Below are 19,879 nucleotides of genomic sequence, written 5' to 3'. Positions count from 1 at the left end.
AGACTCTTCAGGACTTCATGCAGACTCTGAGAAAACCCATGCAATTGCTGAGTTTCCAGTCCCAACCAACCTAACTGAACTTCAGAGATTCATGGAGATGGTGAATCAACTGGGAAAGTTCATTCCAGCATTAGCAGAGATCACTGAACCAATGAGACAGTTACTACGTAAGGACACAGCCTGGTACTGGGGACAAGATCAGCAAAGATCATTCCAAAAAGTGAAAGACATTCTGGTGTCTACCAAGGTTCTTGCACATTATGACGCACAACGTCCAACCATTGTTGCAGCAGATGCGTCTGCAACAGGAATCGGTGCAGTACTCCTGCAAATACAAGACGATGGTAAACGCCGTCCAGTGTGTTATGCTTCCCGAACCTTAAGTGAGACGGAGCAACGGTATGCAGTAATCGAGAAAGAAGCTCTCGCAGCAACATGGGCCTGTGAGAAGTTTTCAGACTACGTCCTTGGGTTAGACTTCACACTCGAGACTGACCACAAACCACTAGTACCACTCCTGAGTTCAAAGGAACTTGCCAAAATGCCACCACGCATACAGCGCTTCAGACTCAGGATGATGCGATTCAGCCCCAGAGTCCAGTACGTACCTGGAAAGCAGCAGATCATTGCGGATTCACTCTCACGTGCACCAGCAGGAAGACCATCAGATGCTGACAATACACTGATTGCTGAAGTTGAAGCTTTACGCAGAGAATGTGTTTAATACTCTACCAGCAAGCGAGCAGCGTCTCCAGCAACTAATCAACGCTCAGAAAGGTGATGAGGAATGCATGAAGATCCGTGAATACTGCTCCACTGGATGGCCAGCATATATGCCTCACTTGCCTCTGTTACGCCAATATTGGGAAAACAGAGCTCATTTGGCAGTTATTGATGATCTTTTACTCTATGACGATCGTATTGTGATTCCAAGGTCCATGAGGCTTGACACTTTGACTTGCATACATCAGGGGCATCTTGGTGTGAGTAATTGTCGGTCTCGTACCCGGACTTCTGTTTTGTGGCTGGGAATGACTAAAACCATCGAAGAGATGGTGATAAAGTGTAACACGTGTGCTATACATAGACCAGAAACTAAAGAACCACTCATGCCCTCCTCACTCCCTGACAGACCTTGGCAGCGTTTGGGTAGCGACCTTTTCCATTACCAAGGTCAAACATATGTTATCGTTGTTGATTATTATTCGCGATGGATTGAAATTAAAAAGCTCAATGACGAAACTTCGGAAAGCACCATAATAGCGCTCAAAGAGCTTTTTGCGCCACACGGTATCCCAGATCTTTTGGATCCGGCCAATGGTCCACAGTTTAGCGCAGACATATTCCGCAAGTTTGCAACAACTTACGGATTCGCACACACAACCAGTAGTCCACTATACCCACAAGCCAACGGTGAGGCTGAGAGAGCAGTTCGCACCATTAAAGGACTCTTGAAAAAGAACAGTGACCCTTACTTAGCACTGCTCAGCTACAGATCAACCCCACTACAGAATGGCCTGTCCCCTAGCGAGTTGTTAATGGGCACAGACTTCGTGACGCAGCTTCCAGTGCTCCCGTCAACACTGCAACCAAGATCTCAACAAGATCTTCAGAAGGTTCGCGAGAAGGAAGAAATGTACAGAGACAATCAGCAACGTAACTTTAACAACAGACACAACGCTAGAGAGTTGCCAACTCTCCAGGCGGGTGACAATGTTTGGCTGAGAGACCAAAAACGTCATGGACAGATAATAGAGCGAAGGTCTGAGCCAAGATCTTACCTAGTAAAAACTAAGCAAGGCACAGTGCGCCGTAACAGATCAGCACTGGTGTCCATCGCACAACCTAAAGACACAGCTGTCAATACACAGCAAGAACAACCAAAGACAAGCACCAATCATCGGTATCAGCAAGTTCAGCAGCCACAAGTCCCAGCTTCTCCAACCAGCAAGCTTCAGACAGCTACAACAGTCCCAGTGTCTTCAACCAGCAACAACAGTTCGTCGCAAGCTACGCCAGAACCAGTTACTCAGATGAAGACTCGCAGTGGCAGAGTAGTAAAGCCAAATCCAAAATACAGTGACTTTGTGCGCTAAAAAGTTTACCCTTTGAAGTTTGTTGAAGTTAAGTTTCAGAAAAAGAAACTAAAAACATTCAAGTTTACCCTTTGAAGTTTGTTGAAGTTAAAAGTTTCAGAAAAAGAAACTAAAGACAATCAAGTTTACCTTTTGGAGTTTGTTGAAGTTAAAAGTTTCAGAAAAAGAAACTAAAGACAATCAAGTTTGTTCAAGTTAAGTTTCAGAAAAAGAAACTATGGACTTTTCAATTGGGCAAAACAAATTTGACCTAATTTAGTGCCCAAAGCATTTTTAATGTTCAGTTGTTAGAAAGTTTGAACTGTTAAAAGCAAAAAAGCATTGGACTTTATCTATTTCTACTTTGTTGTTTACAAAGTTTGCAAAAGTTTCAGTTGTGTTAAATTGTTAAGCAAGAACAAGAAGTGCTTTTAAAAAAGGACATTGTGCAAAGGACACTTAAATCAGAAATGGACAAGTTATGAACATTGAAAGGAGAAGGACACTCAAGTGAAAGAAACAATCATACTCAGTTCAATGGAGTATAAAGTCTGCATTTAATAACTTCTCATTGAGAACTTTTACAAGAACACTTAAATGCACAGTTTCATACTTAAGGGGGAGATGTAGTATTATGTACGTGCACACTGTTTGTATAGCACCCCCAACGTTCATTACGCATAGTAACGAGACTAGCATCCGCCATTAAACATATTCTTGTCATGCATATCGTCTGCCTTGTTTCCATCTATTTTACCTAATAATAGAAAATGGTTGACAAACTTCCAAAGGGTCAGAAAGGTCTCCCAAAGTACCAGTGTAGAACCACACTGCTAGTGGGTGCAGTAGCAACTATTGTATCGTAATGTACATTCCACCTATAGATCATCACATCAGGGTATATTATTTGGAAAGCAAATTTAGACTTCTTTGCATGCTACTCAAATTTCACTCACATTATTTTCAAGGCACATTTTAACACTAGGTACAAAAAATTTGATTGACATGAGAGGCGTTTGATGCGCCCTAGTGCGTGTATAGTAATACACCGATTAGTAAATGTATCAAGTTTAGCACAGGTTGAATTTAGCCAAAACAACCAAAAGTCCCGAACATTTATTTAAAAATTGATGTTATGGTAATACTTTTTTTTGGATTAATGGGCAATAAGAAGATATATTTTACACGATAGGTATGTTTTTTACTCAAAAAACATTCCTGGGATAATCACTTTTGCCAAATGATTTTAGAGGTGCAAGTCTTGATGAAGCCGTTGATCATTGGTGATATCAGTAGTTTGAGACAGAATATACCCAATAAATGTTACATTTTTTGCCTTATGGGCGCATTTTGTTTTTCAGCCTATCTTGAAGTTTAAACTTTAATGCAGAGGTTGTTATGGGTTATTATTTATTCTATCATTTCATCTAAAATATCCAGGTGCAGCCGTTTTACTCTGTTTGTCTTTCTGTTCACAGGCCTATAAAAATGCCATTCACATATTAATGCATAGGCTTACAAGAAAATAGAGTGTCAGTCAGTGTTCGAAATAAGCACTTAAATCCTCTTGTCCTCTTGTCCAAAAATCACTGGGGACGACCATATTGAGATATGTACTTATCCTCTGGACAACCACTATATTTTACCTCTTAAATATGACAACATTTTGGGGACAACCAAAATGTTTTGAGGATAAGCAGAATTTATGCTTTAGTTGTCCTCGGGACAACCTCCATATTTTCCTTATTTCGGACACTGGTGTCAGTTATATTCACTACTTGTATCTTCATCGATCCAGAGCAAAAGGTATTAGAAATCATTGACAATAGAGTACAATGTTGCCAACACTGCGGTTAAAGCGCCAAATTGTGCTAATTCAGTTTATAACATAAGATTGTTTACCACGGCTTCATAGACTCTTCATATGAATATTTAACTTTAGATCCCAGTTTTGGATATTGTTTGAAAGTATATTTTCTATATGAGTTGATGGAGCAATATACATACATCAATTAATATTGGATGGGTTATCAATGAAGTGTCTCTCCGTTGGCTAAACGTAGCTGACATAGGACATTTGGCTCGGACTGGGGTTAATTGTTGATTCGCCACGCTTTGTGCTTCTTTCACTGCTTGTAAGGTATCGGCAACATTGCCTGCGCGAGATGGGTTCAAATGAGGATCTCATCTCAGCCCCGAATGCATACATACCCACCCGAAAACCAATAAAACACACCAGTCTAAATGATTCTTGTTTTGTTCATTAAAGTTGCATGTTTTAATCATGGTATAGGTGCGACCACACACGCAAGCTATCTCGCGCTCTACATCATATAATATCTAATATACAATACAATACAATTATTATTATAATTATAATTAACATTATTCTTATTATTAACGTTGACATTATACATTATCATTGACATTGTTGAAATTCTGGCGCATAAACTGTTAAATAATATACTCACTTTAACAAATCCTTTTGCCTGACATAATTGCTGCAAATTCGCATATTAAAAATTAATAAATGAATTAAACAAATCGTGAATTTTTGATATTCAAAATATTAAATACTTTCCACTTTCCACTGCTGATTCATATTCAAGCGAAAACCGTCATGGTTTTGATCATTTCGTGATCGAATAACTGCGATTCAACGCATATCAACTGACACTGAAGTGGAACTGTCCAAGGATATAAAACACGAAACAGGTTATATTAACCACGAGTTTATCAGGAAGATAATGACCTTAATCTACCATTCACTACACAAATAAATAATAACTTTATCACATAAACATTGGAAATTAATAAATGGCTGACTTCCATTGATCCAAGAGTGTCCTTTTGACAAATGTATACACTTAGAAGTATAGGAGCGAGAAAAATGATTGAAAAGAACAATAACCGAAGTTGGTTGAATGAAATATTCAGATTTGCAATCATCAAAAGATGCGAATGATAATGGCATCATAATACATGTAATGAAACCAATGGCAAAACTCAAACGACCTTGGGATAGGCGAAAACAGAGAGAAAACCTGAACAAATCAGGGAAATACTCTGAAATTCTATCCGCCCCGATGGCGACCAAGCGGTAACAGAACGACAAAAATTTTGGAATGCTCCAAGGTCAATCACTAATTTAGAAAATTCAATATTTTTGACAATAACGAGCGAACAAGAGCAAAATATATCTCCTAATCTAATTATTACAAATTATGAACTGCATGATATACATGTATATATATAGGACCCGGAAAAAAATGAATCGTGTGGCGTGGTGACCGCGAATGACTGATACACCCAAATTACTCCAACACAAAAACTTCTCGCATCACTACCCCATTTGCATAACACTAACTGATCGATCTCACACTTACGAAGAGATAACAATTCCCTTCTAAACACGTAACGAAGTGAATTTATCAATCTCATCTCAGCCCCGAATGCATACATACCCACCCGAAAACCAATAAAACACACCAGTCTAAATGATTCTTGTTTTGTTCATTAAAGTTGCATGTTTTAATCATGGTATAGGTGCGCCACACACGCAAGCTATCTCATGAGCAAAAAAGTTCGGAAAGGGGTGTTAAAGCGGGATAGATTTACCAAAAATTAGTCGATTTACGCCTCAAATTTAACGATCATGAAATATGACACTTAAAGCTTCATCGCACGTGACACAGATAATTTACTTGACATTGAGTCCTTAATGTACATGTCCTTGGATATCGAAGATTTCCATCCTCCTTGCCTAGTAATACATCTTTCGTTTACCGAACCCGTAGAGGCGGCTTCGGTTGCGACCCCTGCTCTTAAACTATGAGTACCCAGAGTGGTAGGATCGCTGACGTAAGGAGATAAACCAGATAAGATCAACTCTCTCGCAGTAGTATATGAAATCGCTTTTGTTGTGGGTTTCAAACCTTGACGTTTTGAACAGCGAAATCCGCAAACTACCGGATGTGACGACTTATCTGCGATTCCCAACATTTCGATGAAACGCTCCGCCATAACAACTGGGCAAGTAGGATTGCCTGATCTGGCGATATAAACTGAATGCCCTTGCCTTAATTGGTCATTTTTCCTCTTTGGTATAAATATAGACATATGATCGGATAAAATGTAATATCACGTACACGTAAAGATATAATCTCTTCACATCTTAGCATGCCGGCAAAAGACACGAGACATATAAATAGTAAACGAAGATCAAACAATGAGGCATTCGAATCGCCTTTATCGGCTACCAATTTTGCTAGAACCTCAGAAGATATAGGCTCTTTTGGTGATTTACATTTTGCAAGCTGGCGCCTACTTCCTTCTCACGATCAATTTAACAAAATTATCATCTGTGGAAGATGGTACACCTGCCAAATTGTGTGCCCACCTTATGCTGTAAACAGCCGTATCAATTGGAGCTACAGAAGATGCGAAGCCTTTAAATGCTCAATATATAGAGCTAACTCAGTAGCTTTGACGGAAAAACTTGCAGATTAAACTGAAGTGCGAAAGACTTCCACCGCTTCCAGCCTCCGCGATATTTGTCCGTAGTAGACCCGGCTTTTGAAGCCAACGCAGTGTCTTGAAGAGACGAAACTAAACCAGAGAGATATTCGTTGTTGCTAATGTTAGTATCAGATGAAAACTCGCTCCCGACTCCACTGTCCAGTACATCTGAAAAATTAAATGAGGTGGCCGTGAGTAAAAACGAAATATTGCAATAGAAACTGCGGTAACATCTTATTGCAAAATACGAAAGAATTGACAAATTCTGATACAAATGTTTTTGATTCAAAATACATAATCAGGATCATATCGAAGAATTGACAAAACATCTTAATTAAGTCAAAAACTCTGAATTTGATATCATTGACATATAAATTACATACTCCTCATGAAATTGGTTTATTTATCTTCTGTCGCTCAGTGGACTATAACGCTGACATTAAATTACGATTTACATGCTCTTTCTCTCAATATAAATTGATAATGATGATTATATAATCAAGGACTGGTGAACTGTCAAAAATATTTCGATTACTGCATAGTCTTTCATAGACTGGATCAAAATAATCTCTCATGGACTATGTAAAAAATCCATCATGGATTGCAACAGCTCTTTATTACATCGTTTATCAAATTAATTCATGTCATTGATAAGTCTCTCATGGACTGATTCTTAAGTCTCTCAAGGACTGCGAACAATACAAAATCACTCATGGATACGATTTACATGCTCTTTCTCTCAATATAAATTGATAATGATGATTATATCATCAAGGACTGGTGAACTGTCAAAAATATTTTGATTACTGCATAGTCTTTCATAGACTGGATCAACTAATCTCTCATGGACTATGTAAACAATCCATCATGGATTGCAACAGCTCTTTATTACATCGTTTATCAAATTAATTCATGTCATTGTTAAGTCTCTCATGGACTCTCAAGGACTGCAAATACAAAATCACTCATGGATTATTCAAGGACTACACACAATACAAAATCACTCATGGATTACCAACAACTCGGATGCATGTGCGCATTTTCACTTAGATACAATATTATTATTATTTTTATGCTTTTCTGAAATCGAACCTCATGGCAATCAAGTTGAACGCAAAGCGTTTTCAAATAAACGCTTCCCTTTTTGTAAGCAATGCACTGCCCTCGACCTGGCTTACACAAATCTTGCAAATTTGGCAAAATCACGTGAGTCACCAAATATTTCTTCAAAGAACCCAATTTTGGTGAAAGGACGGGCCAAAATGGTGCAGATGGCCATTCTGGAACTATAACAGTTCCATATGCTTTGCATTTCATCATGTGCTTCACTGCATTCAAAATCATAGAAACGGGAGGGCAGACCCAATTGTTCTCGTGAACCCAATTCTGCGTAAAACAGTCAGCCGCTACACAACCAGGATTCCAATGTCTTGAATTGAAACGAGGGATTTGCGCGTTGTAATATGATGCAAATCTATCAATGGTGTGTGGACCAAATTGATTGTCCAAAAATGCGAAAACACTGCGATTCAAAGACCAATCATCCGGATCAATGATCCTACTTAACTCGTCTGCTCGTGTATTGAGATCACGCGGGAGCCATTCAGGCTCAATAATAATGTCAAACTGTAGACAACAATTGAACACATTGATACTTAAATCGTGTAAATTGGGGTTTGTACTACCCACGGAAATAATACGACAAGCGTTCTGGCTATCGGTAAACCACTTCAACTTTTTACCCGATAGTTTTGGTCCTAATGAGCGGAGTACATACAAAATGGCTCTGAGTTCACGACTTGTTGAACTTTCACGACTTTCGACCTCGGACCATAATCCCGAACACACTGAATCGACCAGCTGAACTGAAAACCCCCCAAAACCCGAATCACTTGCGTCGAAATACACTGCGACAAAAAAAAAAAAAATGGGTTTTATAGGCTGACCATTCACGCGTGCTATATTTTTGCACCAAAATTGTAATTCTCTGATAGCACCTTCAGAAAGAAAAACCTTACTTGACCATGAATTGCGAGTTTCGATCAATCTGTACAAATGTCTAGAAAACAATCTTGTCAAACGACCGCTAGCGTCGGATGCAGAGATAATAAAACCTGCGATACGGGCAATGTCTCGAGCGGGAATACATTGTGAACGCTTATTCAGACAATCGGCAATGGCATTTTGTGTTTTTGCCAACTTGTTACCGGGCAAACTGAATTGCATAGAGATGGTATCGATCAATAAACCCAACCATACTCCTGATTGTTTAGGTACAAAATCACTTTTTGACACACTTACTTTAAGACCAGATAAAGCTAGGTCTTTTTGCACGATATGGCTTGCCGCAAGAGCTGAAATCTTGTCGGCGTGACCTGAGATGCCGTCGTCAATATATAAAATAGAACAATGCCCCATGGAACGCCATCTTGTAACCAAAGGTCGGAGCGTTTTAGTGAAACAATGACTAGCTGTGTTTAACCCGAGCGGGAGAACGGAAAACGATAATAACGGACACGATTGCCATACATCCAACTAAAACCCAAAAACTTTTGGTGGGGCTCAAAAATATCAATATGATGGTACCCGCTTTCAAGATCAAAGGTGAAAAAATAAAAATCTTTAGAAAACATGTCAGCCAAAGTAGAGATACCTTCATACTTGAATTTGGACACGAATGTATATTGGTTTACGTGTCTCAAGTCCAAAACCAATCTGAGTTTTTTGCCCTCAGAAACTGTGAGGGGTTTACAACGAAAGGGGTGAATCGTGCTCTTTAATACTACCTGCCTCTAACAACTTTGAAATGGCCTCGGTGGCCGAAATCCGGATGATCCAAACTTGATCGATTATTCTTGAGATACGCTGGTGGCGGAAGACTTGTGAATGGAATTACATAACCCTTATTAAGGATATCAATGACAAACAATGGAGGATTAAAATTATCGAACCAGTATTGTTTACAGCGGCGCAAAGCGGCCTGCAACTCCAGAGAATTGAATTTAATTTCGCTTCATACTCATAATTCTTTTCGATTTCAAACTCGTCAAAAATACATGTACTTATCTTATCACTATGCTTTATTTCCTCCCTGCCATTGCTGGCCCGTGCTTCCGCCCGATCTTTGAAGACATTGGTATTGTTTATACCTTCTGCCAAAACTTCTTTAGCCTTTTGAAATTTGCCTGCATCGATGCTTATGGTTGCCTCTTCTAGTTTCTCCTTCACTTGTTCATTGTGCTGATACTGCTGCTGGCACCCCTGTTTCTTAAATTGTACAGGATTCAGTCTAGCTTTTTTTTTTTGGAAGTCAATTGGAAAGCCGACTCTTCCGTGATCTCCCTCTTTAATTTGGATAGTTTGGTATCAAGGATAGCCGATATCTGATTAATATCCAAGTTCCCAGTTGGGGGAAGTGGAACACCAGCACTGCTTTGGCCTGAAATAGAGCTATCTTCTTCCATTGAAGAAATATTGAAAGTGTTATATAAAAATTCAAGCGGGAAATGTATGGAGAACCGAATGAATGAAATGAATCGTATGGCGTGGTGACCGCGAATGACTGATACACCCAAATTACTCCAACACAAAAACTTCTCGCATCACTACCCCATTTGCATAACACTAACTGATCGATCTCACACTTACGAAGAGATAACAATTCCCTTCTAAACACGTAACGAAGTGAATTTATCATTTTCTTATAGGGTCAAATAGATGTGACTGGGTCAACCGGTGTCTTCATTTGAATACAGTAGCGTAGAAGTCTAAATTTGCTTTCTATTTACATTTACCGCTACATAATATGAATATACATCATTATAATGTATTATCTGATTTATCTTTTTTTTTTCAGAACTGCACTTCAATACAGTTAATCCTAGAAATGATCTTGAAATATAGATGCAGCTTAAAAGTCGGAGTGTGAGCCTTTTGGGGCCGTAAATACAATACATCATAATTTTAATCATTCCAATATATTGACAATTCCAACAGTCCTGCACATAGCATTCTTGTGGTCACCAAAATGTCTACCCTTCAACCTATCCTAAAACTCAAAGTGGATGAACTTTTCCTGTACTGGTTAAGTGATCCTGATACTTTACAGGACTTGAGAGAAAGCCTGAAACAAATCTCAAGGGGAGAGAATGTCAATGCATTAAGTCCTTCCAATACATTCCAATACAAAGGACATGGTGGAAGTCCAGCATCACCGTTGCTGCGAACAGGGTCACCTGGAACACCGCCCCCTGTTTCACCGCCTCCTATGACAACACCTAGCCCAAGGAGTCCAAGAAAGAGGAGCAGCAGCACACGGTCACTTAGCAACTCTCTATCAAGGTCTCAAGCTACAAAGGTAAGTTACTATACATGTGTACATGTATACTGTACGTCACATCTTTTTGAATATGGTAACTCTTGTCAGGGGATTGAACTTCCAGTCTTTTACACAGGGTTCGAGTTCAAAATGACTCGGACTTAAAACATGTGTTCCTCTAGTCCTGATTCAGAAAAAGTATAGTTTGACCTATCTGTGATGTATGGCATAAAAATGTGATTTCCTTTTAAGATAATTTAGACAGATAACACTAACAGAGAGTTCTGTATAAAAGAGGTTGGAATGTAAACTAATGACAAAGGAGCATAAGACAGCTGTAACCGAGGCTAACCAAATTCCATTTATTGAACCAGAGACTACATGTACAATCTTGGTGAAAAATGTTGCCACACCAGAGCGTAAAATTGGCCAACATCCTTCCTCGCTCCCCTATATTGCAATGTTGATTTGGACAAAATCATCATCATTTCTACATTACGGTCTCTCAACATTGAAAAATGGGGGGTGGGGAAGAGAATAGTGTAAGCTGAATGCGCATTTGCAACTATTATACAAAGATAACGCAGAACTATCATACATGTATATTTAGCTCCGATTGCATGCTTTTAACACCAGAACGTGCTGGTGTGGCAACAAATTTCCACCAGGATTGTAGCTCCAACTAACCCAATTCCATTAATTGAACCAATCAGCAGTAATTAAACTTATTTTGGGATAGCCAATTAGTAAGTTTTTTAGCGGGATCACCATCGGGCAAGTTTTTCTCTTTGCACCTTTGTGTGACTAAAATGTATTAAATAAATAGGATGCCCCTTGCCCTTTCATACAAAAAGACGTCAGATGATCATTTGACAATGAGTGACACTCGCATTGATCAATACTTTCACTTCACCTCATACCTCTTCTCCTGAAGAACAGTGATGTCAATATGTTGGTTCCCACAGCGTCAACTCAGTGTGATGAAGAACATGGCAAAGATGAACTCAAACATATTGAGAAAGGGCTATACCTCAAACCACATACACAAGGCTGTGAAGAAACAGACAAGAAAACGTTCAGAAGACATGGCAGACCTGATGAACACCTGTGTTTCCTTCATGCCATGTCAAAGGTGTATCGGACAAAATCTGCTGGTTTCTAAACTATGCAGAGGTTAATACAGTCCAGGTCGGCCAAATTAATAGATATCCGAAGCCACCCAAAAGATCCTCTGCCCAAGGATTGTGCACCATTTATATAGGTTAATTAATTAACGCGTATTACTTGTTGCTCGAGAAATTAGACAAAATAATGCACACATGCTGATGTTGATGCGTCTAATGCACGAGCCCCGAAAAATTGATGCATGTACCCACAAGAAATGAACGCATCCAAAAGCACTGCGCGCAGTACGCGGATTGCGCACCTGTGCATATCATAAATTATATACACAATCAATTTATGGTTTGGATACAGTGTACTCTATACCTTTCAGTTATAGTGAGTAATTCAAAGGCCAAACCAAGCGATCATTAAAAGTCAGATAGTATCTGAACAATCGAAGAGCTACAAAAAAAAAAAAAAAAAAGAAGAGGGCTCAGCATTGACTGAACAGTGAACACTGCAAAGAAGGGCATAAACCTCTGGGATGAAACCGTCAAATCAATGAGTCAATGAAACTTTTATCATTGTATAGAAATGACAGCAAAAATATCAGCTGTATAATGCCACTCTCTATTTTCAAACAACAAATCACAACAGCGATAATCTCTGCTATGTCTGCAATTATGTGATGTACACTCATTGTGCATCCACTGTTAAATGGTCATCTGACATCATTCTGTATCATTGACCGGAGTGACCTCATAGTCAAGGGCAGCCTATTTATTTGATAATCATACAAAGAGGTACTGGGCAACCTACTTGTCTGCTTGAACTCTGTTGACAAACAAAAAGCAGTCTTTAGTGAACGGCTCTCTTCAGAGTCACCAAAAACTTACATTTTACAAATAGATGAGGTCTGCTTGTTGTCTGTTGACAAGGCTCAAGGAGCAGTCTTCAGTGAATGGCTCTTTTTCAGATCCACCACTTATTTACTTTTCTCTGTTGAAAAGGGGCAGTCTTCAGTGACCAACACTTTTTTACTTTTCTCTGTTTACAAGGGACGGTCTTCAGTGAACGGCTCTTTCAGAGTCACCAAAAACTTACATTTTACAAATAGATGAGGTCTGCTTGTTGACAAGGCTCAAGGAGCAGTCTTCAGTGAATGGCTCTTTTTCAGATCCACCACTTATTTACTTTTCTCTGTTGAAAAGGGCAGTCTTCAGTGAATTGCTCTTTTCAGAGCCACCAAAACTTTTACATTAATTAGCAGATAGGTGAGGTCTGCTTGTTCTCTGTTGATAAGTGCAGTCTTCAGTGAATAGAGCTCTTTTCAGAGCCATCAGTAGGCAAGGAGCGGCCTACATGTACATGTCTCGTTCTTAGTTCTTTGTCCTGAAGTGATTTAAATCAAACAACCCTGGAAATGACAGCAAAAATATCAGCTGTATATGCCACTCTCTATTTTCAAACAACAAATCACAACGGCGATAATCTCTACTATGTCTGCAATTATGTGATATACACTCATTGTGCATCCACTGTTAAATGGTCATCTGACATCATTCTGTATCACTGACCTCATCAGAGTCCCAAGGGCAGCCTATTTATTTGATAATCACACAAAGAGGTACTGGGCAACATACTTGTCTGCTTGAACTCTGTTGACAAACAAAAAGCAGTGTTTAGTGAACGGCTCTCTTCAGAGCCACCACTTCTTTACTTTTTTCTGTTTACAAGGGACGGCCTTCAGTGAATAGAGCTCTTTTCAGTGCCACCAGTAGGCAAGGGGCAGCCTACATGTCTCATTCTTAGGTACTTTGTCCTGAAGAAGTCCGAGCTACTCCTGAAGAAAGCTTGACAGTTCCAAAATTGTCTAACGGCAAACCCACTAAAAAAGTTTGTTCAGCTTGTAATTAGTGAGGAAAATGAGACCACATCTGTGATGAGACTAAGTGAGAAAGCATAGCATCCTGTATTAATTATATAGAATCATGTGCATGCAGTTTGCCACAATGCCTACGCTATTTATGTGTTGCATAATGCGTGACTGGCATGCACTTATGTGAGCTTATGTGAGCATAAGTTGGGACTCTAATAACGTGCAAAGTAACAAAAACCAAATAATTTTCGCCATTATAAGTAAAAAAACTTTAATAGCAATTAAACTTGATGTTACCAACAGCATGTTCGATAATCAAGCCTGTGCAATTTTTATCAGTCAAATAGTCGCACAGGGATCTGCTCCCCATTCCAGAAAAATACAGCACTAATTTTTTAGGATTAAAAAATATTATCAGGTTCTGCCAAATGAAACATAGCTAAATCCTAATCATTCATTTAGTCCTAAGTGGAGATAAAAGAAAAAGTTCACTATTTTACTAATTTCTTGAAAAACGAGCCCAACACATGCATTTTTGGCATGTTTTCTGACAATCGAGTCACAAAAATCAAAGACTTGGAACAAGTCTAAGCATTCAAAATCTTTCAGTACATACCAAAATTTTGCTCTAATTTTCACTTTTTTGTGTTACTTTTATTAAAACATGCTCAATATGGTGAAAATTCACATTTTGACCCCCTTATTTACAGGGGGGATCCATACCTTTGTTTATTAAATTTGTTGTTGTTAGTGGTCTAACTGCTTTAAAACATGTAGGCACTCTGCTGGCACAACATGTTTATTAAATACTGCCCTCTTTCAAGTTAAATACACTGCAGCTACATGTAAGCTTAGTGCTCTAATCATAAATGCGGCCTGCTGTGGGGGACAGGCCATTTAATAAAGTTCTGCGTTGTGCAGAAAATAGCATCTCAAGAAAGTATTCTGTGGAGATAGAGATACGGTAGAGATACCAGGTAATTGAGGGACATATAATTATGTACCCTGATAATTGTCACTGTCAGTCAAAAGCAAAGTGACAAAATATATCACAGTAGGCTGACAATATATGATTTCCTCATGTGACAGAATAATTCCTTAATTAGCTCCTTAAAATTCTAAAGCATGTAATACCATATATATATGGTATTACATGCATTTTGAATTGTTTTGAGCAAATGTGCCAACTATTTTTTCACTGACAGGTTTTTTCACTGGCTAATTTGTTCTCAATGTTAACTATTGAAATTTAAAATAAGTTGGATATTAAAAATTATGGCTGTTGGAGTAAGATGAGAATTCTAATGACAGGCATGAAAAGAACAAAAAGGAGGAAATTCTTACTCCTTGCTTGGTGCATCAGCATGGGTGTCAATCAGGGGGGCCAAGAACCCATTTTTTGTTCTTTTCAGCCACTTTTTAACAATTTTGGCCAAGTGTTCCCCCCACATTTCAAGCCGGATTGGCACTAATGTGCATCAGTGAGGCGTAAATGTTTATTAGCCAAATTGTATGGTACCCTCACATTGCATCCAGATTCTTAATTCCAAAATTCAAAGATGCTATCTGAATAATAAAGTTGGGGAATGTTCAAAACCACTTTGGCACTACTATTTTAAGGGTAATAAACCGTAAGTCTAGATTGAAAAAATTGTAGGAATACCAACCGATATAATTATCCTGAAGCGTAATTACTGCGTATCCTTTAAAAACATTCAAAAACACCACAGTGACCACATTTGAGGCCTTGAAAATGGAAGTTGTCTTCCATGCTTACTAAAAGAGTTATATAGATCTATTTATAATGATTTTACCTCTCTTATTTTAATTGTTTTATAAAAAGTAATATGTTCAAATGTTTTCTTTTTTATCCCAACACTAACACTACCTTTTCAATCAGATAATGATCGATATCTTTTTATAAATCAAAATTAATTGAATTTATAATTTTTATTCAAATTGTGGTAAAATGGGCTTTGAGGCTCAAAATGAAACTTTTTGATTATTGATTTGGTTATATTTTGGGAGTTTTCGTGATTATTTATACATGTATTGTGTTTTTGCTTTCACATTTAACTCTTTTATAAGTAACATGAAAAAAGCCTGGTCATAATTGTGAGGTTGCAGAAAGCAAGCACCCAAACACAAACAAATAAACAAACAAACAAACTTGCAGTTGTACTCAGGCACTTCCTCTGACCGTCTCTGTTTTATCTTATTCTGCAATATATGCTTGTACTTGTAGTGTAAGACATGTACATAATAATATTAATAGCCATTTATATAGCACATGGCTGTGGTAGTAGATTCAATATTGTGTTACTACACACAGCCTCACTACACACAGCCTCACTGGTCTGACTATATAGTAGTGGTGGCGGCATATATTCTCTACATAGCTCTGTCCATATATGGGCTTGGGCCCCTGTCACACACACAGCAAGCCATCAGAGCTTGCAGCATCTTATGCACTGATAACAGATGGAAGAGTAGACTTGGAGGTTGATTACATTTGCATATGAGGGAGGACTGTCAAAGATAGACACTCCATCTGATATCATCTGCGCAGTAAGGTACTGTCGTCCATATAATGTATATAGGTTACTATTACGCACTTGTGGTATCTTACTGCAACTAAGAGGTCAATTAGTAGGGGGAAGTAAACAAAGTTTGAAGTTATTTGCAAACATCATCTTTTCAACGCACCTTAGGAAACTTGTGTTTATATTTGTGTTCATGGTGAGAGGTAATGTACAAGCACATGGATAGTGATCTTTATGTACAAATTGTCTTCAATTGCGGAGGAGGAAATTAATCAACTTGTCTGCTGCGGTGCATCATGTTGAATGACAGTGATTAATAACTTGAGGTTCCATCTTTACTCATAGAGACGTGAATAGAACGTGATAAGAGGAGATACCTTAAAGGATAGATCCACGTTAAACTTTGAAGGAATATATTTTAAGGATAGGAAGACATGTAGCTGGATAAATGTACAACTTTGCTAAGCAATGTGGAATTTCACATGATGAAGGTGATAGTATCTTGATACTTTATTGTCGTCATCAAAGGTCATCAGTGTATAAACAAAGTTAAACTCTTGGGTTAATGCCCACGAGCCAAGTGAATTTTTATTATGTAGACAAGAGGAGCTACTTTTAGTTTATACAAATCAATGCATCGCTAAAAATAACTTTGAAAAGCGAACGTAGATAAAATTGAATCGTCACTGCATCTCTGTTTGGAAATAGTGTGTGATAGTGAATATTGTTTGTGTATATCTACTTGTTTGTTGCCGAGGATATATTTACATAGCGATTGGAATTATCTAGAGCTTATCGTGTTAGGCATTGGATGTCATTGAGTCAATATCGTGTTATAAACCCTCTATCAAGTTGAAGACCGAGGTGATCACCTCTTACCTCTTGACTCATGTGGATCCCTGCATTAAGGTGACCCCCTCGCTGAAGCCTCCGCCGGTGCCCAATAGCATGCGGAGATGCCACCCTGTTGCAGCTTCGTATAAGCGTGTGGCAACCAGCACCGTGCTGTATCATAGTGTGTACGTTGATCAGCGGCATTCTCGGGCAGTTCACAACAGCTTCGAGCGTTGCCGATTCGAGGCTCAGGCTGGGCAGGCTGCAGAGGTTATATGTAGCGCCATCCATTATGGGTTCTGCACGGTGGTGGCGATTCCGCCACGGGTGTTCTGTAATGATACCACTGACTATGTTGTCATTGCAGAGAAAAATGATAAGGTAGGCATAGTAGTCCAAGAGATATTTATAACCATCGTGCAAATCATGTTAGATTTCTCTATCTGATGTTAAAGAGCTGACCATTCAAGGCTATGGAGCCATTACAACTGCACCCCTATTTGGAGGGAAAAGGTCATTGAACTTTACACAGAGGTCAATTTCAAAACAATACTTATGTATTCCTCTAGTAATAACGATTTAGAAAGAGTATAAGTTTGAACTACCTACTTACGGTAATGGGCAAAGAGGAAAATTTGTGATGTCATAGATCTAATTTTGGCCCGCATGGGGCAAATTTCAAATTGCTCCTGATTTTGTTGGAAATGTTCCCAATTTATTCATCTTGTCATGCAAAGTCAGAAAAAGAATAGTTTACCCTATTTATCTATTTTTCTTCACATAGTAGCATAGCAAAATTGTCACCCAACACAAGTAAATGAGGCACATGTCGTAAATTTTGTTAAATGAGATTTTTACTTTTACCCATAACTCCAAAACTGTAGGTCGTAGATAGGTCAACTACACATTTCTGAATCCCTTGGTGGAGGGTTTTACAAGTGTGAGTAATTTTGAATGTGACCCAACATGTATGTGCAAAGTTCAATTGCATTTTTTCCCTTTACTTAAAACAAATCACAAAGTTTTGTATAGAGGGTATTCAATACAACATCACTCATGATGACAGAGTCATCCTAATTTAAATAAAATTATGTCCTCCATATGGTAACAAAAGGCAATTCGCATGATAAAACAATAAAACGGGTGATAGGTATAAATAGTTGTGCAGTCGATCTGTCTCTCTGTCATCTAAAAGCTATCTTAGAACTGTCCTCCAACATGGCTGCCATTTCAATTGTTATACCGTTCCGGCTGGTTTATTCCATACACTCTATCGAAAATGAACAGAACTATCATCAGTAGATAGCATTAATGGTTTTGAAACAATGTTGGTATACTGTGGTTCACATCGAGTTCAGTAGTGACATCAATGCATTTTTGCGATTGCACCACAAGCGTGCTGACAAAGTACCCTTGTATGTGTGCGTGTACGCTCTGCGCGATTAACTTTATGCGCGCGTTTCGATACTGCACACAGCCAAATATGCATCTACGTCACTTCGGAACAACAAGCTAAAATAAAATGTCATTGAATAAAAAATTAGATATGTTACCACCAGATAAGTTCATGTAAAATCAGAGAAAACTAGTAAATTAGCAGCAAGTACATCATATATTTATATGGAAGCCTTCTGCACTACACATATATCTGTATCTGTATTATAAACTCCTCAAAAAAAGTTTGGAAACTTTCAAAAACGGTTGTATATCAGAAAATTTTGAACTCTATCTCCATATTGTTTCATACCAGCGAAAACATTGTTCTTTTCTGTCAACAATGATACCTCATTTGTGACGATAGCTTATTCCACGGCTGAGTAACTTGCTTTGAAAGACAGAGAGGTCTCAAACTAAATGTGCGAAACTGACCATTATCTGCGCTCATCTTATTGATCTGAATGAATGAGCGAGTGGTTTAAGGGGTACAACACCCATTGATTTTTTATGAATTTTTTGCATTTTGTGAAGAAATTACAAAAAAAAATTGGACAAAGTGGTATGCAAAATGAAGGGGCAAATCTTCTCGTTTTATTGGTGGCATCGGTATCAACGTAGCTTACATGCTTTTAAAAGTAGAAGCCAAAAGGTGGTACATCACTGATGATTTAAATTCACTTCATTTTGGAAAGCTTACTATCAACAGATTTCGTTAAAATTTTGGATATGTGTTGCTAACACGTTAGGGAAATAAAGTTGATATGTAAAATGGGAATAAGTGGTTCCTGATTTCTTTTATGACTTCATGAACTTGGTGCTCCACAACTATCAAAAAGGAACTGGTTAAAATGCTTCTATTTTCAATGTTGAGCTATATTTTGTATTTTTAACTTGCGACATTATTTCACTGAAACTTAATTAAGCCACAGGTAACAGGTTACCACAACCATACTACAGCAATGTTGAAAAAATTGTATTTCTTGTCACCTATACCACCATATTGGGTAGTTTTCCGTAAGCTTAACTTTTCTGATTTTGGTAACTATTTTATATTTATTTGTGAAATCCATCTCAACTAGGCATTTTAAATTGTACTCACCATTTACATCCCAAGGTATATTAGTATATCCACCTTGCACTTCTCGATATATATCCAGTTAAAGACAGAATA

The 19,879-nt window shown here is 38.2% G+C and overlaps 1 protein-coding gene across 2 annotated transcripts in view; it reads left to right on the top strand.

Annotated features, from left to right (window-relative positions):
• Window positions 1-19,879, top strand: part of LOC140155172 (serine/threonine-protein phosphatase 2A regulatory subunit B'' subunit beta-like) — a 91,470-nt gene that overhangs the window by 6,617 nt on the left and 64,974 nt on the right. The window contains exon 2 of one of the 2 annotated variants that reach the window (XM_072177902.1): window positions 10,450-10,950. In XM_072177902.1, coding sequence (XP_072034003.1) covers window positions 10,621-10,950 — 330 coding nt within the window. In that variant the 5' untranslated portion in view covers window positions 10,450-10,620. Of the gene's footprint in view, window positions 1-10,449; window positions 10,951-16,351; window positions 17,653-19,879 lie in introns of those variants that run through there. The other variant, XM_072177903.1, reaches the window with a different exon arrangement.

Source organism: Amphiura filiformis, chromosome 6 (genome assembly GCF_039555335.1).
Source record: "Amphiura filiformis chromosome 6, Afil_fr2py, whole genome shotgun sequence".
NCBI classification, from domain to species: domain Eukaryota; kingdom Metazoa; phylum Echinodermata; class Ophiuroidea; order Amphilepidida; family Amphiuridae; genus Amphiura; species Amphiura filiformis.
Note: the sequence above shows the minus strand (reverse complement) of the source record. Positions and strands in the feature narration are given on the sequence as shown.